At 45.7% G+C, this 27,104-nt stretch overlaps 1 protein-coding gene across 1 annotated transcript; it reads right to left on the bottom strand.

The window, feature by feature from the left end:
* Positions 1-96: 96 nt before the first annotated feature.
* TTL (tubulin tyrosine ligase) lies at positions 97-27,104 on the bottom strand. Its single transcript, XM_008160788.3, has 7 exons — positions 26,798-27,104; positions 24,092-24,170; positions 16,826-17,058; positions 14,380-14,515; positions 12,686-12,955; positions 5,768-5,911; positions 97-3,694 (listed from the first exon to the last, which is right to left on the bottom strand). Exons 1-7 carry the CDS (start codon positions 26,952-26,954, stop codon positions 3,580-3,582), a joined length of 1,134 nt encoding a protein of 377 aa, XP_008159010.2. The 5' UTR covers positions 26,955-27,104; the 3' UTR covers positions 97-3,579.

Genomic DNA, 27,104 nt, shown 5'->3' with positions numbered 1-27,104 from the left:
TATTTTTGTGTGGCCTTTGAGCTAAGAATGCTTTATATATTTCCTAAGAGTTGGGGAAAAGGCAAAGAAGAAAATGCATCAGACGCCCTGCACGGCTTGCAGAGCCTGAATATTTACTGTCCGACACTTTACAGAAAGTCTGCCCGACAGAGTCATGGACTCAAACAGCCGATGGTTGCTAGGACAGTCAACACAAACAAGATGACAGAACCAAAGGGACAAGAACACTTGAAATATGATTACTTCACTTTAATGCTCCAGGCATTTTAAACATTCATAACATCACCTTATTCCAGAAGTCATTTCCTCTTAGGTACAGAGTCCGTGTACCTCTGAATTTTCTTCACGGCTCCCACATGCTGTGGGACCACTCAGGGGCCTTGTCTTCTCCAGTAGAGTCCCCCCGCCCCGCCCCCACCACCACATGCACCGCAGCCTGACAGTGCCAACAGTTAAACACACTTTGTAGCTTCACTCCCCTGTGGGTGCTGTGGATCCCGTACCTTCCCAGCACTACCGCTCACTCCAAGTCTGTGATAAACATCCAAGGCGCTGGGGAAATATCGTGTCCGCGGTAAGTATGCCAGCACCTGCTCCACTGTCCCACACAGACACTGAGGCACTTGCATGTTCTGGGTAAAACTGAGCTTTAAATACCACAGGAGTTAAGTGTGAGGAAAGGGGCTTTTTTCTCAAGAATTAATAACCTTAATGCCTATTTAACAGATTTATAAATTCCTGTCTGTTTACATTCGTTGCCAAGTATTCACAGACTGTGTAAGTGGATGAAGGCATGTTTGACAAGAAGCAAAGAGAACTGCTTAGACGGCACTGGTAGCATGAATACACATGTCAACACCTGGTCCTTCTGAAAGAAATGCCTGTTCTTCCAAAAGGAACTTTTTTTTAAAGCCCTGGGCCCTACTGGATTCTTTCCGGGTAATAAGAATGTGTTTTCCCTTCCTCCTCAAGCAGCGGTTCCAGGCATCGTGGAGCGCACTGCTGCCTGAGGTTCTGATTCAATCGCCGGGGTGGATGGAGGGGCACAGTGTGGAGCCCAACCCTGTCAGGAGTGGTTCCAGCACACAGCCAGCGTTAGGAGTCTTGGTACAGAAGGCTCCTGAGTCTTCCTAATCTCACTTGTCCTCACTAAAGCCCGTGAGGTAGTCCCAGGTCTGGCAACAATCTCTTCTGTGAGACAAGAAACTAAGGCACAGAGAGGTTACGGCTCATCCAACACTGAGCAGCCAATGGCAGAGCCAAGACTGGAGTCGACATCTCCAAAGAATAGCGCCTCCTCCCCTGCAACTGGTGACATGGACACGGACACGCACAGGAAGACTGACTGGGCAGCGAGGCAGGACCACCTGTGCCAGGACAGCACGGAGGGGATGGAACAGTTCCGAGGCAACCACCCCCTGATCAGAAGTAAAGATAAATAGACATTTATTTGAAAACACGTGAGGAATGAGGTATCATTTTCTTTTTAGAGCCTCACTTCCCTCATACATATGCTACTGATTCAGGTTTCTTAGAAAATCCATCAAGAGCCACAGACTTCCTAATATTGCATTCTTAGCTCTGTCACTGTAGCAGCTGGAAAACTCTCAAACATTCCTGTAACTTAGGACCAAAAGGTCATTACACATCTGTGTTCACATGGGACAGCCCTACAAACCTTCCACACTTCCCCCATTACCAGCTCGCAGAACCCAGTGCCCCACGCTTTCTAAATGGGTGTGCACCTGGCCATGCGCTAAGTCTCCAACATCAACCCAGCAGCCACGCAGGGCCTCCAGGAGCGACTTTAACCACTGACAGGTTCATTGTGCTCTGCATGCACACTTCACGAGCTGTTCTCTGAGCAATCACATTATAATTCCAATTCCCCATGCAAGCTCACCCAGCCGGGTCTTTCTCCTCTCCACCCAACATCACACCTTCACATCCTCTGCCCACATGTAAGCTCCCACATCTCATCATATTTTAGGAACAGTTGCTTTTTCTTCTCTTTTTAAAAACGTCTTCCCAACCTGGCCGGTTTGGCTCAGTAGATAGAGCATCGGCCTGCGAACTGAAAGGTCCCGGGTTCAATTATGTTCAAGGGCACATGCCTGAGTTGTGGGCTCGATCCCCTGTGGGGTATGTGCAGGAGGCAGCCAATCAATGATTCTCTCTCATTATTGATGTTTTTCTCTCTTTCCCTTCTTCTCTGAAATAAAAAATAGTTTTAAAAAGTCTTCCTGACTGCAGACCTGCTTTTTTTGTGTGCAAGGAGGACGAGTAACGGAGCGCGCACGCGCGCACACACACACACACACACACACACACGAAGGAAGCACACACCACGTTCCGAGGAGGAGGGGCCTTGTCCGTGGGTCTGCTGGGATCCAGCGCTCTAAGAAGGGCCCGCTCACTCAGCTCAGCGAACACACGTGGCATCTTGTTCTTCCCACTGCGAGTGCCGTGGCCTCCTGAAAAGCCTTGGAGAATACTCCCCGGTGCAGTCAGTGAAAACCACACCACACCTAACAGGACACAACTGCTGACCTACACGATGCCGTGTGAAGTTCTAAAACCACATCTTTCTCATTTTGGGAGACGCTCCCATTCAGGCACAGACACTCACTGAGAGCTTCTCCCAGAGGCAGAGCCTCCTCTCTGAAACAACACCCCCTCCTGCTCCTACAGCAGGTGCCGGGAGAGAAGGAGATGGTGGGAGCTCCCTGCGTCAGGGGCAGGACCACGTGGGGGGAAGGGAATTCTGCCTTCTCCTGACCCCCAGGAACTTCACAAAAGTGCATGAATTCCAGTTCAAACAAAGATAACAGATCCATCATATTTCAAGGACACCCAACTATGAAGTCAAGCAAGGTATTGTCTTTTTTCTCTCATGCTTTTTGATGCTTGCAGGCTTGTGGCAAACTTGCTGCTCGGTTTCTAAAACATGCAGAGAGCAGACTGGCAGCAGCGTTTGCTATATTGGTGCCCAGCCCACATCCACCCCGACCGACCGGTGACTGACCCAGTGCCCTCAGGAACGGGATGAGGACAGCACCCTGCCCTGCGAGGCAGTGCACAGCACAGAACTGAGGGCTGCATGCATGCCGGTCCAGAGTCTCACGGGCAGAGTGTCACGGGGGATGAGCAGGGACACACGGCGACCTCCCAAATGCTCTAGCATCAGCCCCCGCACGGACAGAGGTTGCAGCTGGGCACGGAGCTAAGGCACGAGGGCTGCAGCGGACGGAGACAGCACGCGTGGGTCCGTGGCCCCGGGAGGAGGCGCTGCTTTCACACGGCCTTAGCATAGAAACCCGCTGCTTTCAAGGACGAGGACAGAAAACAACCAAATCCCCGTGTTTCCTCTAGAAGAACGTTTTCCTCTCCCCTCGGGAAACTCGTTGCAGTTTTCAAGTCTGGGTAGCAGTGCAGAGAGCTCCACCGGGAGCCCCTTGGGGTCGCCTTCACTCTCGCACTCTCTCCTCCATCACAGCCTTGCGAGCTGCCTCTTTCTCACTGTGGCTTCATGTGGAGCCCTGGGCGTCTCTCCTGGAGCCGGACCCCCGCGTCTCCCGGTCATAGCCTGATGAACGCAGCCGGCTGGCTCTGCTGCGGCTCGGCGTCGGGGGGCGGGAAGACGCTGGATATGGCTATGTCCACGATGCCCTGGCACAGTTCCGCATAGAGCTTCCTGAAATGGGTTCAAAAATATGTTTCCGAGGAAGTTCATCAAAGTGCAAGCGAGAAACCAAAGTCTTTTTCACCAGGATCTGCCCTGGAAATCCCATCCCCTGACCACATTTATACAACTGGCCTCCGCTGTCCACACAAACACGGCAGGAGGCGCCGTGGAAAGACGAAGCATCTGGAAGGCCTCGCAGGTGCACCGACAGAGAACCCCACTCTGACATGAACCGCAGGGGAGATGGTAATTCCAGTAGAGGGTACGGGCCTCCTGCTGTCTGTGCTGGGGACACGGAGGGCAGGCCTCCCCACGTAAAGCACCCCCTCCTTGTGGTTCAGGGGACTTTAGGAAAGACTCCCCATGAGTGTCAGCTGAGCTGAGGCCAGGGGAATGAATGAAGTCAGAGAATGGGGACAGGGTAGGAAAGAGGATGGAGGAGGCCAAAGACAGGGACAAAGACTCGGAGGAGGGAGGGAGGGGCGAGGGAGAGGGAGAGTGAGCTGGGTGGGAGAAGAGGTAGCACAATGAAAGGAGGAGCAGGGAGAGAGCCAGGGCGATGGGGAGGTGGATCAGTGCAGGCTGGTGCTGCAGACAAGGCACTGGCCCAGCCACATTGGGCCCAGAGGCCACGTCCAGGCTCTGGACTTAATCCAGGGAATGGAAGCACCAAAGCAGAAAAGCTAAGGAGGCAAACTTCAGAGCAGCAATGAGGCCCTCCATCCCTGCTATTCCCTATAGGATGCCTGCCTGTTTCATGGGGCAGCTCACAAGGCTGAGACTATCCCTCAGGACTGGCTCTAATGCAGGGTAAACCAGCAATGGGTGGTCCCGAGAGAAAACTCACTTCTGATTATGCTCTGGGCCACCCGACTAGGAAACCAGAGGTCTTTACTTTTCTGCTTCCCAATTTCCACCAGGAGAAAGCCTCACCATCTGGTTCTCCCCTCCCAATGCAATGGCATCCCTGCCGTCACCCTCCTCATCACAGGACTTTCTCCCCACACCCTATTCCTTTTCACTGCCCTGAGGTTCTATGTTGCAAACCACACAGCCTCCCGGCTATAAGGAACAGTGACAGGAGATGTGTGATGGTTGTTATTAAAATTGGGGCTTGACCCATCCCCTGCCCCTGGCCTCTCAGGGTGGCCCGGGTCCCTCGTGGCTTCCAGGCCACCTTACTGTAAGCCCCACCTCCACTCCAGAAGTCCTCCCCTCTCAAAGCCATGCACCTAAACCACAGAACCTACTGACTGTCTATTGCAGACTTGTAACAATATGACCCCACAGTAGTTATTCAGGCAGTGTCTGTCCGTCTCTCTCCTGCAGCGGACCGCCCTGAGCAGACTCATCTTTGCGGGACTTCCTGCTGACCCTTCAGAAGATCTGTTTCTCCAGGATGTGGACATGGAGGAAAAGATGACAGTGGATCTCGGAAGGACAGACGCCTTTAAGGATCGAGTCCAATGCCTTTCCCTCACATGTGCGGCGTTCCCCGGAGCAGTCCTGACCCGCTCCATCATTCCTCACTGCATGACACCAATGCCACCTGCAGTCGCTTCCCCCAAAGCAACAGGAGCTCCCCTGGAGGGCAGGTTCTGCCCATCTGCGCTCCTCCCAGAGCCTGGCAACGAGCAAGGTTCCGCTGGTGCGTGCCCCTTCCAAAGGCTCCCCCTCCTCCCTGGGCACACGCCACACCCCTCAGTCCCAGCTCCAGCTCCACTGCATCTCCAATGCTTCTCCGACCACTTGCTGCCCAAGGGCCCCGACCTTCTTGGTCGTCACCGTCTCTGCTCCAGGACCCTGCTCCCTCATCTCCTCCCACTCGTCTCCCCTGCAGTCTCTAGCTGTGTTTGAAACTCTCCCTGCAGCAACCACCCGCCTGAGCAGTCTAACCGCTCAACACACATGGGGAAACGGGAAAGGCAACACCTCCGCAAAGCCCCTGCCAGCAGGGTCCCCAGAGACTCCTTGTCCTGCCACTTCCTCCCTGCCAGCGGCCAAGGGCCACGGGAGCCACGACCTTGCTGAGATAGGTCATCCCAACTTCCACCTGTCACAGCCCAATGGTGTGAGGCTTACTGAGCACAAGCGGGGGCGCCGTTGACCTCGATGAGCCAGACCTTCAGCTCCTCGTCCACCATGAAGTCGAAGCCAAACAGCTGGAAGCTCTGGTAAGGGAGGTGCCGGGTGCTGATGGCGGGCTCCACGCTCAAGAGGCAGCTCCTGCGGGCAGAGGGAGAGCTCGCTGAGAGCGGGTGCGAGGGCGAAGGGACCGGAGCTGGGCCAGAGGACTGCCCATGAAATGAGCTGCCATAAATGAGCTTTGACTTCATCCTCTCCTTTCAAGTTGTTACCGACAGATTATTCGAGACAATGCTACTTACCCAGCAACTTGTTAGGAGACCTGAAACCATGCGTGTCTTTACAAAAACAGGCTGCTCTCCCTGCTCCGAGCTGTCACCCGGCCCCTGGAAAGGTGGGTCCCTCCCGCAGGATGGCTGCTGCCACATTTTGTTTATAACAAGTAAAACACTTTCATGTAGGTTTTCCAGAGAAAAGAAGTGGGCCAATGGTCAACCAGTGAGGGGAAGAATTGGCACAAAAACTATTGGCCTCATTCGTTTCTTTTGCTTGTTCCAGTTCTGCTGCCAAATTGTTACTAATTAAAAGACTGAAGAGCTACATATATTGAAACTAAATGTGGAAACAGAGTAATTAGTAGCATCAACTACTGTTTCAAAAAACTGGAAAAACAGAAAAATTGAATATGCATTATAAAACATAAAAATTTGAAAAAATATATAAAAGTTGAAAGCGAATCTCAGAAACATCCTACCTAACAAAATAGTAATATGCAAATTGACCGCACCTTCGTTACACCCAAGCCACGTCCACCAGCTCAAGCCACGCCCACCAGCCAATCAGGGTGAGTATGCAAATTACCCAACAAAGATGGCGGTTAATTTGCATACACGGAGGGAGGGAGGAGTAAAGACTGAAGACAACTTAGAAGGAAGAGGGAGGAAAAGCTGAAAGCAAGGTGGCTGCCAGAGGGAAAGCCCCGGTGGGGCAGGGTGGGGCGGAGCGGGGAGGAGCGGGGAGGAGCGGGGAGGGCAGCAGCGGTGCGGGTGCAGGCGCGGCGGCCGCAATGGCGGCGGCAGCGCATGCGGCCGCAGCGGCCGCTTGCAGGATTCTTCCTGCAAATGGGCTACTAGTAGTGAATAAGTGAGGTCAGAGATCAGGCTGCCAAGGCCAGAATTTTGGTCAATGTTTTAACCTCTTGGAGCTAAGCTTTGATTTCCATAAAGTAGGAGGTAAAGTAATACCTACTCCTGGTGCTGAGATGGTCTAACGAGGTAATTACACAGGAGCTTAAGAATAATAAGCCACTGTCTTTGAATATAGCCATACCAGAATACGCAGGCCTTTTCTGTTTTATGGAGATCTCCCCTAATTTTTCCCTAACTGAAAGTTGGGGCAAATCCCCATCTATAATAATAAAAGCGGAACATATTAATTAGACTGGACAGCCGAACGACCTTCCTGACGACCTTCCTGATAACACTTTTGGGCGAAGCCAGGACTGCAAGAGCTGAGGCAGAATTTCATGGATTGGGCCTCCAGTCTTAGTAATAAAATACGTTATGATAACTCTAAGATGACCACAGATAGCTGTCCTTATACTCAACTGTGCAGTTAGAAGGGAAACTATGCAGGCTTCCCTGGGACAAAAGCCATAATTGAAAAAATAATGACCATGAATATTCCAAGATTCAAGAAGCACTATGAATGTGTACAAAGAAATGTGTACAAAGAAAACTATACGCATCTCATAGTAAAATTTATAAAATAAAAATTAATCTTAAAAACAGAGAAAAAAATCATTAAAAGCAATATTAAGATTTCAGTTGACATCTGAGAAGAAAAAAATGGAAGCCAGAAGATAATGGTGTCACCTTCAGAGTGCTAAAAAAATATTAATTGCTGACCTAGAAATGTGTTTCCAGAGCAAATGTCCTTTAAAAATAAAGACAAAATAAATATATTAATAAAAACAAGTCTAAAATACATGGAACGAGAGAGAAACCAAGATCGCGGCAAAGGTAAACAACTAAACTGCTGCCTTGCACAACAATTTCAAAACTACAACTAAAAGACAAAACGTCTATCACCCAGAGCCACGAGAAAGCTGGCTGAGTGCAAGTTTTACAACTAGAAAGAAAGAGAAAGGAGCACAAACGCTGAAAAGCTGAGGTATGGAGGCACGCGAATCGAGCTGGTGGCGGGCGACTAGGCGCGTGGTTTTTTTTCAACCCAAAGGGAGACAAGCTCCCAATCACTCTGAAATCCAGTTTCTGGGGACACACGGGGGACCCAAACGCCTACGGGGAGAAGCTGGACTGTCGGCCAACAGGTCTGAAAGTAAGGGTGACTTTTTTGCAGAGGTGCGCCCAGCAATCATTGTTTACTGCGCTGGAGCGCGGGACGCGAGGACTTGGAAATGCAGAAAGGCAGAGAAGGCTGGCTGGTAGCCATCGCTGTTTGCCACGTCCTAGCCTAGTGACACCCTGAGACCCTGCCCCGCACATTCTACAAACCTGCCCAGGCTCCACACAGCGGCTTTTGCATTTAAATGGCCTACCCTGTGGCAGCTTAACCAAATAAACTGCAGCTTCAGTCAGACTGCTCCAAAACCACCAAATCCCAAGCAAAGAGGAGAAAACTGTAGTTCTTGCTGTAGATTCTGCTGGGTGGCCTCAGACAGTAGCTGACCTGCACCCCATTGGAGATCTAGAAACTAGTGTATCTAGTGGTCTGTGTGAGACGACACCAGATTTCAACTACTCTCATAAGGGACACATTCAACAGGCAGACTCAGTGAGCACCAAAGCCCTACTGGAACAAGTCCTGCCCCATAAACGTGTCTCCAGCACAGCAATTCTTCCATTATAGACATAGCGGGTCCTCACAGCCAATTGGCCTGGAGGCTAATTCCTCCCAGTGACAACAACAACAATCAAGACTTAACTACAACAAGGCTGTACACACAGTCCACAAAGGGGTTCACCAAGAGTGTCCACCTCAGGTAACTGGGAGGCTGACCCATTGAACCATATAGGACACCGAGCACACAAAGCTACCCTACCAACTCAGGGAAGCAGCAAAAATGGGGAGACAAGGAAACAGATCACAAACAAAAGAAATGAAGGAGAACAAACGACTGGACATAGAGTTTAAAACCACGGTTATAAGGTTTTTTAAGAATTTCCTAGAAAAGGCCAATAAATTTAATGAGACCCTTGAGGATATGAAAAAGGACCAACTAGAAATTAAACATACACTGACTGAAATAAAAAATATTATACAGAGACCCAACAGCAGACTAGAGGAACGCAAGAATCAAGTCAAAGATTTGGAATACAAATAGGCAAAGGACACTCCTCTGGAGAAGCAAGAAAAGAAGAGAATTCAGAAAGTTGAAGATAGTGTAAAAAGCCTCTGGGACAACTTCAAGTGTGCCAACATCAGAATTATGGGGGTGCCAGAAGAAGAGAGAGAGCAAGATACTGAAAATCTATTTGAAGAAATAATGACAGAAAACTTCCCCCACCTGGTGAAAGAAATAGACTTACAAGTCCAGGAAGCACACAGAACCCCAAACAAAAGGAATCCAAAGAGGACCACACCAAGACACATCATAATTAAAATGCCAAGGGCAAAAGACAAAGAGAGAATCTTACAAGCAGCAAGAGAAAAACAGTTACCTATAAGGGAGCACCCATACGATTATCAGCTGATTTCTCAATAGAAACTATGCAGGCCAGACGGGAGTGGCAAGAAATATTCAAAGTGATGAATAGCAAGAACCTACAACCAAGATTACTCTATCCAGCAAAGTTATCATTCAGAATGGAAGGTCAGATAAAGAGCTTCACAGATAAGAAAAAGCTAAAGGAGTTCATCACCACCAAACCAATATTATATGAAATGCTGAAAGGTATTCTTTAAAAAGAGGAAAAAGAAGAAAAAAGTAAAGATAAAAATTATGAACAACAAATACATATCTATCAACAAGTGAATCTAAAACTCAAGTGAATTAAAAATCTGAGGAACAGAATAAACTGGTGAATATAATAGAATCAGGGGCATAGAATGGGAGTGGATTGATAATTCTCAGGCGGAAAAGGGTGTCTGTCTGTGGGGTACGGGAAGAGACTGGACAAAAATCATACACCTATGGATGAGGACAGTGGGGGGGGAGGTAAGGGCAGAGGGTGGAGTGGGAACCAGGTGGAGGGGAGCTATGGGGGGGAAAAAGGAGAAAAAAGTGTAATAATCTGAACAATAAAGATTTATTAAATTTAAAAAAAAATTAAAAAAAGAAAAGAACCACAAAACTATAATCTCTGGAGCATTTGAGATCTTGCTTCCTGGCATGTCATCAATTTTGCTCAAATAAACACTTACAAAAATTGGTTTTAAAAAAAATAAAATAAAATACATGGAGCATTAATGACCACCCATGTACTCACATCCATACTTTCAGGCCTCCTCCTTGGGTCCCTCCTGCTTTTTCTCCAGAGAAAATCACTATTTTGAATTTTTTGCTTCTCTCTTTATTTTTACCACATATGTACCGTCCTCTAAATAATGTATTTACTAAACTTTGCTTGTTTTTTAGTTTATATGAATAGAATCAATCTGTATGTGTCTTGTATACAGCTTTTATTTTTATTTTATTTTTGTGATTGACATTATGTTTGTGTAATTCCAGTGAAAACACCCTTCAGGAATAAGAGAAATAAAGACTTTTTCAGATGATGGAACATTAAGAGAACTTATCACCAGCAGAACGGCTCTAAAAGAAATGACAAAGTCTGAAAGGAAACGATACCAGAGAGAAATTTGGAACCTCAGGACTAAAGGAAGAGAGAAAAAAAAAAGGCAAATATCTGGGTGAATACAAATGTTTTTTCTTATTTTATATTTGAATGTGTTTCTTATAGACAGCATCCAGTTTGGCTTTATATTTTTAAAAACCAAACTTGACTATCTACATAACAAAATGTAATTAATGGCTGATGCCAAAAATTATAACATTATGTGGTAGAGATTTCAATGTACGTGGATGTAATACACATGGCAACTGTAACATGTAGAGGGGGAGTCAAATGATCTATAATGTTATGTCTGCATTTTATGTGAAGTGGTGAATTATTAACTCTAAGAAGACTGAAATATGAGACACATATATTTTTTAATTCCTAGACTCATCACTAAAATATAGACAGATAAATAGAGCCAAATATTCAACAGGAAAATTAAAATAGAACTCTGAAAATATTCAAATAATTCTAAAGAGATCAGGAAATGGAGACATGAAAGCAAATAAAAACAAAGAAAGAGGGAACATATTGACCAAATAATAAAATGGTAGATATAAATCCAACCAAACAATAATTACATTAAATTTAAATGGTATAAACACACCAATTAAAAGACAGAGATTATTATATTGGATTCAAAACAAAACAAAACAAAAAAACCAACTCTACGTTGTCTATCAGAGTCCACTAGAATAGAATAGAATAGAATAGAATAGAATAGAAAAGAAATAAAAGAATGGAAAGAAAATACAACTAATCAAAAGAAAGCTGGAGTGACTATATTAATAAAAAAATCAACTTTAAAAGAAGAAATATTACAGAAATAACGACAGAAATTACAAAATAATAAAATAGTCAATTTTCCCAAAAGAGACAACAATTCTAAATGTATATGCACCTAACAATAAATCTTCAAACATATAAAACAAAACCTGGTAAAACTAAAAAGAGACATAGAAAAATCCAAACACTTGGAGACTTTGATTTTTTCTCTCTCAATAATAAACAGTGGAACAGGAAAACAGCAAGGACATAAAAGACGTGAAGAGCACTAGCAACCACCTTCACCGAAGTCGCGTTTATAGAACACAGCCTAAGCAGAGCAAGTAAATGTTATTCTTAGAGCGCACGGAACACTCACAAAGATGGACCATATTCTAGGACATGAAACTAACACATTTTAAAGACATAAAACCATACAAACTATATTCTCTGACTACAATGGAATTATAGTAGAAATCAAAACAGAAAGATATCTGGAAAAATCCCCTAATATTTGGAAATTAAGCAAAAGTTTCTAATAACACATGAGTCAAATATAAAATCACAAGAGAAACCAGAAATTATTTTAATAAAATGAAAAAAAAAACCACACAACATAGCAAAATCTGGAGGTATGGCTACTGAGTATTTAGAGGAAAACTGATAGCATTAAATGCTTATATTTTAATTTTTATTATAAAAAAACATATATTTATTGATTTCAGAGAGGAAAGGAAAGCGATAGAAAGAGCAATAATAAGAGAATCATTGATTGGCTTCCTCCTGCACGGCCACTACTGGGGATCAAGCATGCCACATGGGCATGTGCCCTTGACCAAAATCGAACCTGGGACCCTTCTGTCCACAGGTTGATGCTCCATCTGCTGAGCCAAACCAGCTAGGGCAAATTCTTATATTTTTAAAAAATGAAGTCTCTCAAATCAATGATCTAACCTTTCACAAAGAAACTAGAAAAAAAAAATTAAACACCTCCCAAAAGCAGAAGGAAATAATAAACAGCATAAATCAAAGAAAACAAAACCAAAAACAATAGAGATAATCAGTCAAGCAAAAAACTGATTTTTTGAGAATATTAACAAAACTGATAAGCCTTTAGCCAATCCAATCAATCCAAGAAATAAAGAGAGAAGATATAAACTACCACTATAAGGAATGAAAGCAGTGACATCATTAGAGATCCTACAAATATTAAAAGGATAATAAAGAAATATTACAAAAGAATTTTGTCTTTAAATTAGACAACTTAAGTGGAATAATTCCTTGAAAGGCACACACTCTCAAAGCTTCTCCAAGACACATATAACTAAAAAGATACACTTTAGGTTACCTTATAATATGTTTGATTTGTACTAAGATAGTATTCTCCAAGGTAATGTTCAAAGCACTGGTCAGGTACTGATTGAACTCCTCAAAGAACATTTCATTCCCTTCTTCATACTTCCCATAGTTCTTTGAATATTCCTTTTGAATGCAGTGATTGGTCAAGTGGCAGGTTTTGTCTTGAAAATTATCAACATGATACGGTTCTGATGCGGTCCGCAGCACGCCCTCTCGATAGAGGTAGATATTATACTGGTGATCCACCAAGACCCAGCTTCTGCAAGTCAACAAAAACAGTTACTCAAGTCCTCCCAAGTTCCTTCATATCAAGTATCTATATCATCCCCACACCTTGCTTTTCTTGGCGGGAAGTAGAGGAAGAAGGTAGGTTCTAAATCATTCAAGGCCGGCCACAACAAGTAGCTGAGACAGTGGACTAGCACTGAAATGATCAAACCAAACATGTCACCACCAATGACAAGGGGACTCTGGTCCATTCAAGAGCCAGCATTTTGAAGAGATTGGATGGGTTTACTTTAAAGGTTGATCTGTGAAACCTCCATTTGCCATGTTTGGTAATTTTACATAATTTTAAGAGGAAGATTGTCCATCCTCAATCTGACCTGACATAAAGGCAGCTGAGACCAAGTCCTTTCTGAAGAGCCAACAGCAAGGCCAAAAGCAGGCGGGGCTGAGGGTCATGCCGCTTTAGAAAGCCTCTCACCTCTTCTTGCCAGGCTCTTTGCTCAGAAAATAAAGTCCACAAACCTGAGATGTGTTCATGAAATCCTCAAAAGGTAGGACATAAATAAAGTCAGGAAATATTATTTGTCAAGGTCACATGATCTGTTGTGTCTGAATTACAAGTTCCTTGTATATCTCTCCCATTGTAAGGCCCATTTATGTATGTATGTATGTATGTATGTATGTATGTATGTATTACTATTATTAATTATTTATTTTTAAAAATACATTTTATTGATCTTTTACAGAGAGGAAGGGAGAGGAATAGAGAGTTAGAAACATCGATGAGAGAGAAACATCGATCAGCTGCCTCCTGCACACCCCCCACTGGGGATGTGCCCACAACCAAGGTAGATGCCCTTGACCGGAATTGAACCTGGGACCCTTCAGTCCGAAGGCCAACGCTCTATCCACTGAGCCAAACCGGCTAGGGCTGTATTATATTTTAATCCTCACCTGGGAGTCTGTTTATTGATTTTAGAGAGAGGAAGAGAGAGAGAAAAAAAGAGAAACATCAATGTGAGAGGGAAACATCAATTGGTTGCCTCTTGTATGTGCCCCAGCCAGGGACGGAACCTGCAACCTAGGCATGTGCCCTGACCAGGAATTGAACCCTCAACCTTTCAGTGTAAGGGAGGACCAATTGAACCACACCAGGTGCAAGGCCCAGATGTTTATGCCCTTCCCTTTGGATCCACAAGTCATTTTCATTAAAGAAAATAGTAAACGAACAAACAAAAAAACCCACATAATCTTAGTAACATTTTTTTTAGTAACATTTTTTAGAAAGAAAATTATTGTAGGAAAAATAGAGAATTAGATACAGAAGCTCAGTTTCATTCAGCTGTGCTCAGTGTTGGTAACGTATTAAACACAGTCAAACACTTCCTCACATTGCACCTCACCCTCCTCCTCACACACCACTGCATTTCCTTCAGACGGACATGGATGCATTACCTAATGTCGAACTTGCGATGCCCCGGCTCCAGCAGCAGAGGGCGCTCGAGGTATTTCTGGATCACGTGCACCTGGCCCTGGTTGTCTATGAAATCCAGAAGTTCGGCAGCGTCCGAGGAGATGAGGATGCCTTCACCTAACCCATAAAATTAAAACGAAAATTAGTGCAGTCCGTCCCAAGAGGAGCCGCTCCCTGCAAAGCCAGGGAGGAAACACTGACAGCAGTAAAACACAGACAGGAGGCTCTGGTCGGCCTACTCACGCTTCTTTTTCCATCCTTCGCAGGTCCAATCTCTCACACTCTCCCCTCCACCCACCAAAGCCCGACGGTCATTCAACTTTTCCTCCATACAGGGTTGTAAACACTGCCTTGGCCAGCTGCAACCATGAAGTTTCACTTCTAAAGACACTGTAAAGGTCCAAGCACCCTAAATAAACGCCGCTCTCCTGTGGATCACGGCCTGCTGTGATGAAGATGACGTCCTGCCTGTGACCACGTCAATACCCTATCTTATGGAAACACCAGGAAGGCTAGGGCATAGAAACAAAAGGGCAAGTGGATTCCCTGCAGTTCCGTAACAGAAAAAAATTGGCTACATTCGAAGTGTCCATCAACATTAAATAAATGATACAATATCCTTTTTTACAGCTTCACTGATATAACTTACATGCCATAAAACCCACCCTTTTACAGAGTACAAGTCAATGGTTTTTAGTATATTCCAGCAATTATCATTACAACCTTATTTTAGAACATTTTCATCACCTCCTGAAAACCCTACATCCATTAGCAGTCATTCTCCATTCCTTCCTCACCCCAGCCCCTGACAAACACTAATCTACTATAGATTTATTTGCCTGTTCTAGATGCTTCATATAAATGGAATCATCCAGTATGTAGCCTTTTTGTGTATGGCTTTTTAAATTGAGCATCATGTTTTATTTTTTAAGTATATTTTTATTGATTTCAGAGAGGAAGGGAGAGGGAAAGAGAGACTGAAACATCAATGATGAGAGAGAACCATTGATCGGCTGCCTCCCGCAGGCCCCCCATTGGGGATAGAGCCCACAACCCAGGCAGAGCATCATGTTTTTAAGGTTCATCCATGTTGTAGTATGTGGCAGTGCTTCATTCCTCTCTATGACAGAATAATATTCCATTGTGTGGATATATTCACATTTTGCTCATTCATTCACCAATCAATAGACATATTATTTCTACTGTTGTTTGGCTCTTATGAATAATGCTGCTAGGAAAATCTGCATAAAAGTTTTGTGTGGACATATATTTTCAATTCTCTGGGGAATATACCTAGGAGTGGAATAGTAAGTAATTTAATGTTTAACTTTTTAGAAACTACCAAACTGCTTCCCAAAATGGATGCACCATTTTACATTCCCCCAATATATGAGAGTTCCAATTTTTTCACATTCTTACCAACACTTGCTGTCATCTGTCTTCATAATTATAGCCATTTTAGTGGGTATAAAGTGGTATCTCATTGTGGTTTTGAGTTGCATTTTCCTAATGCTTAATAATGTTGAGCATGTTTTCATGTTCTATTTTTTGTTTTTTTGTTTTCATGTTCTTATAGAATATCTTATCTGTATGTCTTCTTTGGAGAAATTTCTATTTAGATTCTTTGCTCACTTCTTAATTGGGTAATTTGTCTTTTTATTATTGCATTATGCAACTTCTTCATACATTCTGGATGCAGACACCTCTTAAGAGACATGATTTGCAAGTATCTTTGTCCATTCTAAACAGTTTCATTATTGCATGGATCCCTCAATTTTCTCTTTTAAAACCACAACTGCCTCCCTTCCAATCACACACTCCAGACAAGCACTAATCTGTCCTCCATTTCTATAGCTTTGTCACTCCAGAAATGTTATATAAATAGAATTATACACTATGTGACCTTTGGGAATTGGTGGGTTTTTTTTGTTTTTTTTTTTTTTTTTTTTTTTTCCCACACAGCAGAATTCCCTGCAGGTTCAACCAAGTTGTTGTTTTTAGCAATAGTTCATTCCCTTCTATTGCTGAGTAGTATCCTGTGGGATCGATTCACCAAAGTTTGCTTAATCTTTCACCTTTTGAAGTAATCTGAGTTACTTCCAGTTTGGGGCTATTATGAATAAAGCTTCTGTGAACAATCACACACAGGTTTTACATGAATGTATTTTCTTTTCTCTGGGACAAATGCCCAAGAGTGTGCAACTGGATCGGAGCTTACAGGAAAAGACCTAGCGGGAGAGTACATGTATGGAGATGTACATGCAGAAGTCTCCAGCATGTAGATTAATATTTAAGACTATGTAACTAACTGTGCTATCTAACCCCAGGGTTCAGATGAGAAGAGTCACTCATCTAAATACATCACTAACGTCTAGCGTGCGGCTGCACAAAGCACTGGGATCCTAAGGGACGGCAATGCCAACTCACCTTTGGCACCGGAGGATGACTTTGCAATCCAAACATTGCCCTCTCCATCTTCCTTCTTTTTGTTATAAGAAGCCAGGAAGAATTCCCTTTCGTCCGTCCTCGAGCTAGGCATCGGTGGGTGGATTCCATTCTGCGTGGGAGCAGCTGGGGTCTTGAGATTAGTGGGGTAGATCACATAGGACTCGGGGAACCATGAGCAGGACTCGGCCAGTTCTGGGCTTGTCTTGATTAGCCTGGCAGATGACAGAGGGTCAATCACCTGTCACTCTCTTCAGAAAAGCCAGTGCTACCTCCAGAGCTCGTCAAGGAGGCAGCGTGTAACCAGGGGCCAGGGGCTGGTCTCCTTATTCCAGCCTTTGCTCTTCCCTCCCTGGACCGACCTGTAATGCACTACAGATCGCACAAAGCTATCCATGCAACCTTAAAGGCATGTGTCAGCTGGGTCAAGAGGATCCCAATGTCCAGAACCTCGGCTCTTTTTAAAATGTATCTCTAGCCCTAGTGGGTTTGGCTCAATGGATAGACCATTGGCCTGCGGACTGAAGGGTCCTGGGTTTGATTCTGGTCAAGGGCACATGCTGGGGTTTGCAGGCTCAATCCCCAGTGGGGGGTGTGCGGGAGGCAGCCAATCAATGATTCTCTCTCTCATCATTGATGTTTCTATCTCTCTCTCTCCCCTCTCTAATATATATATATATATATATATATCCTATATAATAAAACCCAAATATGCAAATCAACCAAACGGCGGAACAACCGGTGGAATTACTGGTCGCTATGATGTGTACTGACCACCAGGGGGCAGATGCTCAACACAGGAGCTGCCCTTTGGTGGTCAGTGCGCTCCCACAGGGGGAGCGCCGCTCTGCCAGAAGCGGGCTTACGGCTGGTGGATGCAGCGGCTGTAGAGGGAGCCTCTTCTACTTCCACTGCAGGTGGACAGTAAGGAGTGAGGGGTCCTGGACTGTGAGAGCCCTGGACTATGAGAGGGATGTCTGACTGCCAGCTTAGGCCCAATCCCCTGGGGTCCTGGACTGTGAGAGGGTGCAGTCTGGGCTGAGGGACAACACCCCCCCGCCCAGTGCATGCATGAATTTCGTGTACTGGGCTTCTAATATATATATATATATTAGAAGCCCACACACACACACATATATATGTATGTATGTATATATATATATATATATTTATATATATATATATATATATAAATATATATATATATTTATATTAGAAGCCCAGTATATATATATATATATATATACACACACACACACACACACACACACACACACACACACATATACACCCCCCCACACACATATATATATATATATATATATATATATATAATCTCCAAGGAAACTTAACTTGAAATAATCCTGAGCCAACACTTTCCTGGCTTCAAAACAGACTAAAAGAGGAATCTTTCTAATAGGACACTGGATGCCAGTGGTCATAACTACACGTACCTCCTGCCCCCAAATAACATGACACAACAGAAGATAAAGTCAGACTCTGGGCGAGGCACTTAATAAACAGTAGGGTTTGCGAAAGGCTTCCCACCACATCTACTCTCCAGCTGGTCCCTTGAGGGGGAGGCACCAACATCTCAGTTCATAGATCAGACACTGGGCCACACAAAAGTGAGTACATTTCCCAGCATCACTCAGGTCGTAAGACACAGGCACGATGCAAGTCCCTAACTCCCAAGTCCTAACTCTGCATGGCCCCCCCTCCCCAGGGATCAGAGCCAGCCAAGAACCAATCATGGGCCTTCCCTAAGCTGGGCTCATCTTCTACAGAACTGCGAATATTAAGCTTCTGTTAAAATTCACCTGCAAAACCCAGTCTATGCGCAAATGGCAGAAATAATGAAAGAAAATTTAAAATTGAGATTTAAAATAAAGTTATTTTAAAGACAACAGGATTTGCGCTACTCAAACTTAAAGGAGCAAATAGTTCTAATTCACTGAATGTTCAACTCTCTCTGTACTGTCCAATAGGGTGGCCACTAGCCATGTGTGGCTTCTGAACACTAGAAATATGGCCAGTGTGACACATTTCAAGTGCTCAGAGGAACTGAATTTTAAACTTAGCTTAGTTGTAATTTAAAAACCAAAGCACTGTAAAATATTTGTCCATTAAGCACAACTTCACTGTTGTGGCAGGAGGACATTTCACTTTAACCACTGCAGGGCCTGACGTGCTGTATCGCGGTGTGCACGCCAAGCGCACTGCCAGGCGCACTGCCGCATCACCATAAACACATCACTGTTCCACTCGGGGACAATGGGCTGACTCAGTCCATGTGGGCTTTCCCCATGCAATAATGAAACATTGTGATGTGTTTATTATGCAGACAGCATGCATTACAGTGATAGCTAGATAAATAATAATTGGTAACTAAAATAAAATGTAACATTTGTCTAGTTAAAAAAATAAATACGGACAATTTTAAAATTTAAAATGAAGTTAAACTATAGATGCAACAGAACTGAATAGGGACACAGAAGCTAGAACTACAACCAGAACAGTAAGCAGGGGGAAGGTGGGGAAGGAACGAGCAGAAGGTATGACACAAATTTTACAATGAATGACAATTGCAATTTGTTGTAGCAGAGTGTACATGAGACATTTTTAGCAAATACATAATGAAGTTGATCTTCCTCTGAACAGTCAAAAAAGAATCAATGAAATTAGTGGCTGAAATTAAAATTAAATATTCAACAAAATAATGCAAACAAATGTTTAACAGAATCTGTGCTTATAACTTCGGTCAGCTATAAAATGACTTGGATTCTACACAAAAAGGAAAAGCACTTCAGATAAAAATGTGGTAATAGAAATTATTTTGAAATAAGACTAAACAACATATTTTACAGAAAGTGAACAATCTTTAGTTAAGCCAGTTAAGTAACTGCCCACAGAGTACAAAACATTTTTAACAATAAAGATTGATTCAAAACTTGAAAATTAAAAAAAAAATATATATTTTTAGCTTTAAATAAGCGGTGTGACATAAGAGACTGCCCAATTACCACTTTGGGTCTGTTTCCTCAAAGGATTTACAAATATATGGAAAAAAATTTGTCAAACTGAAGCCTAAAAATATCAAGCTCGCCGTGTAGCTCATTTTTAGTCATTTACATCTGTCAAAGATGAGTTCCACCTACAAGTGAAAAATCAGTGTCTGTCATGACAGACAGTGCTCCAGCTGGCGTGAGTTAAAATTTGGATTTACTGGGATTTTAAGACTGATATTTCCTTTATTACTGCATTCTACTGTCTGATGCATGTTGGAAACATCTGCACTGTGATCTGAAGCCCACTCCATGGAAAGTATCATGGGTACAGCCCTTACACTGGTTCAGTATGTGCTTCTCACACTACCGTGACTCACCAGTACAGACCTGTTGCAAGAAACAGAAGGCAGTGTTTAATGGTGCTGTGTTCTTTGCCAGGGACGGTCAGAGGGAAGAGTTTTGTAAAGTCTTAGTGCACAGTTAAAACACTAAATAAAAGGAATTTCTTGAAATAAAAGGAATGCTTACTAAATCATTTTTTTAAAATATATTTTTATTGATTTCAGAGAGGAAGGGGGAGAGGGAGTGAGAGAAAAACATCAATGATGAGAGAGAATCATTGACTGCTTGCCTCCTGCATGCCTCCTACTGGGGATCAAGCCTGCAACCTAGGCATGTGCCCTTGACTGGAATCAAATCCGGGACCCTTCAGTCTGCAGGCCAATGCTCTATCCACTGAGCCAAACCCGCTAGGGCTAAATAATTATTTTCAATAATTCATTATTTCACCCAATAACCAAAGGTTAAAAAATGGCAGTGTGATTCTCACACAGCTACAAACAAGCTAATTTTAAAGTTCAGAAGGGAAAAGAAAACTTTATTTATAACCCAGCCAGACAGGTATGAGAATTTATGTTGGAATTTTAGAATACAAGTCAAAAATAATGGTTTTACATATTTTTATAACATGCCTTAATATGCAGAAGATTTTAACTGTAACAGACAGCAAAGTAGCTGCAAAAACTAAGGTAAATTTTGAAGAACAATTGGTTGAAGTTAATAAATTTAGAGTTCTTTTTGATTTATTCAATACTCTTTTCAATTTGATAGGATACTACTGAGTTAACAGAAGAGTTGGTGAATTTATTTAACTTGGACATAGTTTTGAAAATGTTATACCTTTGCTTTAAACCCAAGTTAATTCTTCTAATAAAATCACCCTGTTTTGTCATTGTGCATGTGATTATTAAAGAAAAATGTTTACTTGGTATCTGATTCAGTTATTGAAAATTTTTTACATATGTGGGAGCAAATTGGGTATATAAATCTTTTTTTAAGCATAAATTTTTATGTAATCTAAATACAGAACAAGAGGATTGCAATAAAAATTTAGTGCCTGAATTAAGATGTGCTGGAAATGTAAAATACACACCAGATTTTGAAGACTCCATATAAAAACAAAACCTGAAATACATCACTCATTTTTCAAATATTAATTACATGTCAGAATGAAATTTTGGATTATTTGATTAAATAAAATATATGATTAAGATAAACAGCACCTGTTTCTTTGTACTAGTTTTAATGTGGCTACTAGGAAATTTAAAGTCACATGTGGCTAGCATTCTATTTCTGTTGGACAGCGCCGGCCCTCAGGATCACCTTCATTTCCTATACAAAACCAAGACCAGTTTCTGCAGGAAGTTCTTTGATTTGTCCCATTTCCTCATAAGCCCGTTTGGAAGGAAATCATGCCTGGAGGCTTATTTACATCTCCAGGGGAGAAATGCTCACAAGAGGGAAAGAGAGCAACCTGAGGCAGAAGAAAAGCCCTTCAGGGCTCTGAGTCTGTGGCCTTGGGCCGCGATGAATCTCTGACACTCCCCGTGATGCGGGAAGGTGCCTGCAGTCCAGGGCCAGAGTAGGATCCTAGTAGAAACCCCCTGGGGGCTGCCCAGTGGCACTGTCCCTGGTCCTCTGGGTACAGGCTGGCATCATCCTGGCTCAGCTGCGACGGCCCTGCACAATCCAGCTGTCCTCTGTGAGCTGCCATCTAAGATGCCTTTTTTTTTTTTTAACTCTCCGAGCCCTTTTGAGCCATGCAAAATTATGGGAAAGAGACAAAATGATAAAGGGAACCATCACCCCCTGGAATGACTACCCTCCCTCTCAGGATACCCGAGAGAATAAAGGGCACGTGTGAAGATGAGGACAACCCCAGTCTGCATAAGTCAAGACGTCACAGACTGTGTCGCATGCCACCGAGGGGCAAAGAGCAGGTGTGATCACCATCAGCCCCACTTTACAGATGGCCACTGGGAGTCGCCTGGCGCTGTCCAAGGTCCCAGAGAACAGACAACTACTCAGACCTGGTCATGTAGTCCTGTACTTCGCACTCCACCTCAGTATAGTAGTTGCTGAACATGCAAATGCTCAGAATAGTTTCCTACAGCATCCTCTGTTCTCACCCATAAAAGCAAAATTCTACCTTTATCTTTATAGGAAAAAATTATAGTAGAAAAAATATTAAATAAACATTTTATATTAATTTCTAAATGAATAATCTGGACAATCACGTCTCACTTCTAGTTCTAGTTAAAGAATCTTTTGCATCTAACATGTAATAAATGTGTAATCAGAAGACTTCAGCCCTAGCTGGTTTGGCTCAGTGGACAGAGGGTCGGCCTGTGGACTGAAGGGTCCTGTGTTCGATTCCGATCAAGTGGACATGCCCGGGTTGCAGGCTCGATTCCCAGTAGAGGGCATGCAGGAGGCAGCCTATCAATGATTCACATCACTGATGTTTCTATCTCTCTCTCTCTCTCTCTTCCTCTCTGAAATCAATAATTATATATATACTGGAAGCCCGATGCACGAAGATTCGTGCCAGAATGGGCCTTCCTTTCCCTGGCTGCCTTTCTACCTTCCTACACTGCTCAGAGGCCTAGAGCGGCAGGGGACGCTAGGTGGCCGTGCATGCAAATTAACCGCCATCTTTGTTACTCACTCCTGATTGGCTGCGGGCATCACGAAGGTACGGTCAATTAGCATGTTTGTCTATTATTAGGTAAGATAAATATATCAGAAGACTTCAGAAAGCATGTCTCCCTTAGGAGTAGCCAGCAAACCCCCTCACCGAGAGAAATGGATACTAAGTCACTGGGGCCAGTGAGTCTGAACAAAAAGAGGGGCATATTCCTGTGAAGACTGTACCTTTAAATGTCTAGAGTCTAGAAAGAAAGAGTGGGGAAAGAGCAGGTGCAGTGTCATCCACGTGAGCGACTTGTTTGGCTACGCACACATGTTCACTCGGCGTCATGGGAAGGACAATGGAGACCTGCCACAGCAGCCCTGATTTGAGAGGCCACAGCCACCTTCCCTACTGAAATGGTAACAACCGCAGTGATGACCACCACCACAGCAATAACAATAACCTTTCATTTATACAGCGTGAACTCTGAGGCGGGCATTATTCAAAGCTTCCACATAAATTAACTCAATCCTGACAACAACCCTATTATTGTCCCTAATTTACAGAGAAGGCAACTGAGGCACAGAGTCACATGCTCCCTATAAACCTCTGTGCCCCACATTTTACACGCATCACCTTTATCCATCCTCTCAACCACCTATGAGGGACATAGTGGGACTTAGAGGGAGGAGGAAATTTGCCTCAACTAATCTGAGGGAAAGCTGAGATCACAAGGTCAGCGGATAATATCGCTTCCTCTACCTTAGGACAGTTCGTATGACACCTGCCATCACCCAACCTCGCCGAGAGGGGCAGTGTAGCAGATGCAGTTCCGCCCTCCAGGTGTCCTTTCTAAGGGGACCCTGGCTCCCATGAGCCGCTGCCAAGGTCTTGTGCATGCCCCTTCTCCAGGGACCAGCTGTGCCCAGAAATGCCCCACTTCTCCCCATAGCCAATGGCTGACCGATGCTGGAGTACAAAATACATCCCCAATCCATCACTTACACCATAAAACCCATCCCAGGAGCTGCTTTTGGGAGCCTCACTCAGAGACAGACAGACAGGCTCTGTCAGGTGCTAGATGGCAGGATTCTGGGTTGCAATCCAAGTAGTTTAGAGGAAGCACCAGAACGGATATGTGTTGGCTTTTTAAATAAAAAGTATTTTGCCCTTAAAAAATAACCCCACATTTCTTCCTTAAGTGCTTCATGATGAAACCGAACACCATTTATGTAAAAAAAAAAAATCAAGGTTTTAAGGAACACTTACTTCACTAAAGAAGCTTTGCGACACAGTTTGTCCGCCCCCCTGTAGTAGTTCACCAACTGCACCAGCCCAGGCTCGTGACCTGTGGAGGAAAGGGAGGCTCAGAGGGGGCCAGGCCCGGGGGCACCCGGCTCAGGAGAGGAAACAGCTGTGTCACGCCCAGCGCTTTCTCCCTTTCAGGACTGGGGGTTGGACAGGAACGATTCTGCTGCCCTGCACCGGCACGGCCCTTGCCTCAGCATCCCACTGGCCCACTCAGCCTCCCCGTGGGGGAGATTATAATATCCACATCCCAGAGCTGCCTGAGACCACTGCCGCCTGTTTGTCCTTCTATATCACCTCTCCCAGATCCCCTTCCTGGCTTAATGTACTGACTGATAAGTTATCTCTGTAGAGTTAGGATGTCAGCAGAGTCACACTCCTGACCTCCCAGCCTTTTCCCTGTAGCCATCGGGGGAGGCAGCAGAATGGACGCTCCTGCTCTCCAGCGCGTCTGCCTCTGCGGGCTCCTAAGAAAGCCACCAGAAGGCGAGGGGAGGCAGTGGGAAGGCCACATCCACAAACTCTGAAGCCTGAGGACTTTCCTCTGTGCATCATCCCACAGGGAAACACATTTTCACTAGGTCTTCTGGCAAGTCCCCTCCTCCATCAAATTAGAGCAGAAAGGATACCAATAAAAACAAAAGCCTGGATTTAGTTTAGTGTACGTGCTGCCCAAGCGAGCACAAGCCTGGATTTAGTTTAAAATCCTAACCAAATGCACTGAATTTCCAGCAACAAAAACAAAAGTAAAACCAAAGAAAGGGAGTTTGAGTTGACGCTGCCAGAGGTATGAAGAATGGCTCTGAGAACAGCAGACAACTGAACACAGTCTCTGGCGCTGCCTGGCTGTCACCAGCTCCCCGGATCACGCCTGGGCTGCCTACCCTTCCCCCCCTTGGCCCAGGCATCTTGAGCCTTTACCTGATTTTTCCTCGGGGGTTGTGTGGTGCACTTTAAGAAAAATATGCCTACAGTGAAGGCATAAAACCATGTTGGTTGTGGGATGCTGCTTGCTTCCTTTTCCACAAACGCCAGACGTTTCCTGCTCACCTGCCGACTTGGTGGACCCGCTGGGTGGTTTCTGCTCCTTCCTAGACCTGAGCACCATAGCAATGCCATCTACCTGCTTCAGCCCCGGGCAGAGCCCGGTGTGTTTTTAACACTGGGATCCCAGCTAAGCTTTGACAGTCAGGCACTGCAGACAGGAAGGAAGTCGGGCAGGAGGGGAAGAGGACGGAGCAAGGAGGAAATAAGCATTCCCGACTGTAAGCAGAGTTTCTTCCCCTTTGAGGGAAGGTTTCCCTGTGCAGGGGCTTCTGGGGGAGACAGTTAACAGAAGGTGATCTCCAGGCAGTTGCCCATATTCCAAGATGTCTGGGGGTTAGAACCAACCCTACCCTGCGTCAAAAACTTGTATAATCATTAAAAAGTGAGGGGAAGGTGGGGACAAAACAAACAAAATAGTGGTTCACGGTCCATTCCAAAGAAAGAAACGGCAGTAAAGGCGGTGTGGCCACACCCTTCATTCCCCGAACCACAGACTGCACAGTCCCATGCAAAGGCTCTGAGCTCAGACAGCTAGCTGGGTCCTGAAGGCCTGTTCCAGTCTCTGTCCCTGCATCCTCCGCACCCTGACCACACCTATTTCTAGAAACTGTTTCCTCTCTTGGACACAGAATACTGCTCTGCCTGGCTGCCCTCCAAAGCAGAGATGGCTTTTCTTCATTCTCGAGTCTCTGAGCGGGTCTCTGGCCTATGACTTGGCCCCCACCGCAGGGGATTTTGGCAGGGAACATGGCTACCAGGGCAGAGGCTGCAATTTCTGGTGACTGCATGGAGGAGAGGCCAGGAGGCTACACGCAGGTCAGTGGGATGTGAGCTGAAGTCCCTGTACAACTTCTGGATTACGTCATCTGAAGAGGAGGGGGGTGGTCCACGCCCCACCCCCCTCCACAGCCGGCAAAGTGCGCCTGGTGGTGCCAAGCCAGCTCCCACCGCGTGAATGAAGCAGGGCAGAGGGAGAGCCCAGCGCCGAGTAAAATGTGCGTGCAACGCCCGCTGCGCCCCACACTTGTGAACACGCGTTCTTTGGGGAAGCTCAAGGACGGGCTGGAATCACACGTCCCCGCCCTGCCCTGGGCTCCCGTCAGAAGCTCCAGCTTTTGGAGTTCAGGTCTTTCCCCGGCCCCTGGCGGGTCATCTGAGCCCCGGGGAGCGGGATCCTCGGGGTTTTCACCACACAGTGCCCTTCCCGCGCCCGCCCGCACAGGCCGGAGCAATTCCCAGCCAGATGTCACCGGCTCCAGGAGCTCCCAGCCCCGCGCCCAGCCCAGACCTGCCCGATGGGGCGCCAGGCGTGGGGATGCAAAGAGGGGGCGCGCGGATCCGGGATAGGGGGGCGTCTGGCAGGAGATGGGTGGGGGTCCCACCTGACGATGGGGGCGTCGGCCCGAGGGATGTGCAGGACCGACTGCGGTGGGGGCCGCGCGGTGACTCGGGTCCAAATCCATCCCGAAGACGGACATTAAGAAGGATGGTTCAGACCTGTAGGGTCCGCGCCTGATCTGCCGGGTGAGCGAGGGGGGAAGTTCTGTGGCCTTAACACAAAAGCGCCGGCTCCAGCGGGCCGGCCGGGGCGGGGCGGGGCGGGGGCGCGGGCATGCTCACCCAGTCTCCCGAAGGGCAGCCGGTTCCGCTCGCCCAGCATCAGATTGAACCTGGGGTTGTCCCGCCGCAGCCTCTTCCAGTGGCCGGAGGCGACCAGCAGCCGGGAGACCTCGGCGTAGACGCTGCTGTTCTCGTCGCGAACCACGAAGGTGAACATGGCGAGGCCGCCGGCGCAGGGCGCGGGGACCAGCGGCTCCGCGTGGAACCCGCCGCACAGAGCCCAGGCCCCGGCCCCCGCGTCCACGCCAGGCACCAGGGTCCCCGCCCCGCGCGCAGGCCCCGGCGCCGCAGCCTCGCCCCGCCCCTC

The sequence above is a fragment of the Eptesicus fuscus genome, chromosome 16, assembly GCF_027574615.1.
Source record: "Eptesicus fuscus isolate TK198812 chromosome 16, DD_ASM_mEF_20220401, whole genome shotgun sequence".
Lineage (NCBI taxonomy): Eukaryota > Metazoa > Chordata > Mammalia > Chiroptera > Vespertilionidae > Eptesicus > Eptesicus fuscus.
The sequence above is the reverse complement of the archived record's forward strand: the minus strand, read 5'-3'. Positions and strand labels throughout refer to the sequence as shown.

Excerpts from the sequence above, each read along its gene's own strand:
- TTL (XM_008160788.3), bottom strand. The coding sequence starts at position 26,954 with ATGTTCACCTTCGTGGTTCGCGACGAGAACAGCAGCGTCTACGCCGAG. Across the intron at positions 14,516-16,825 it reads GTCATCCTCCGGTGCCAAAG|GTGAAGGCATCCTCATCTCC; the intron begins GTGAGTTGGCAT and ends TTTATGGGTTAG. Across the intron at positions 5,912-12,685 it reads CAAATCAAACATATTATAAG|GAGCTGCCTCTTGAGCGTGG; the intron begins GTAACCTAAAGT and ends CTCTGCCCGCAG.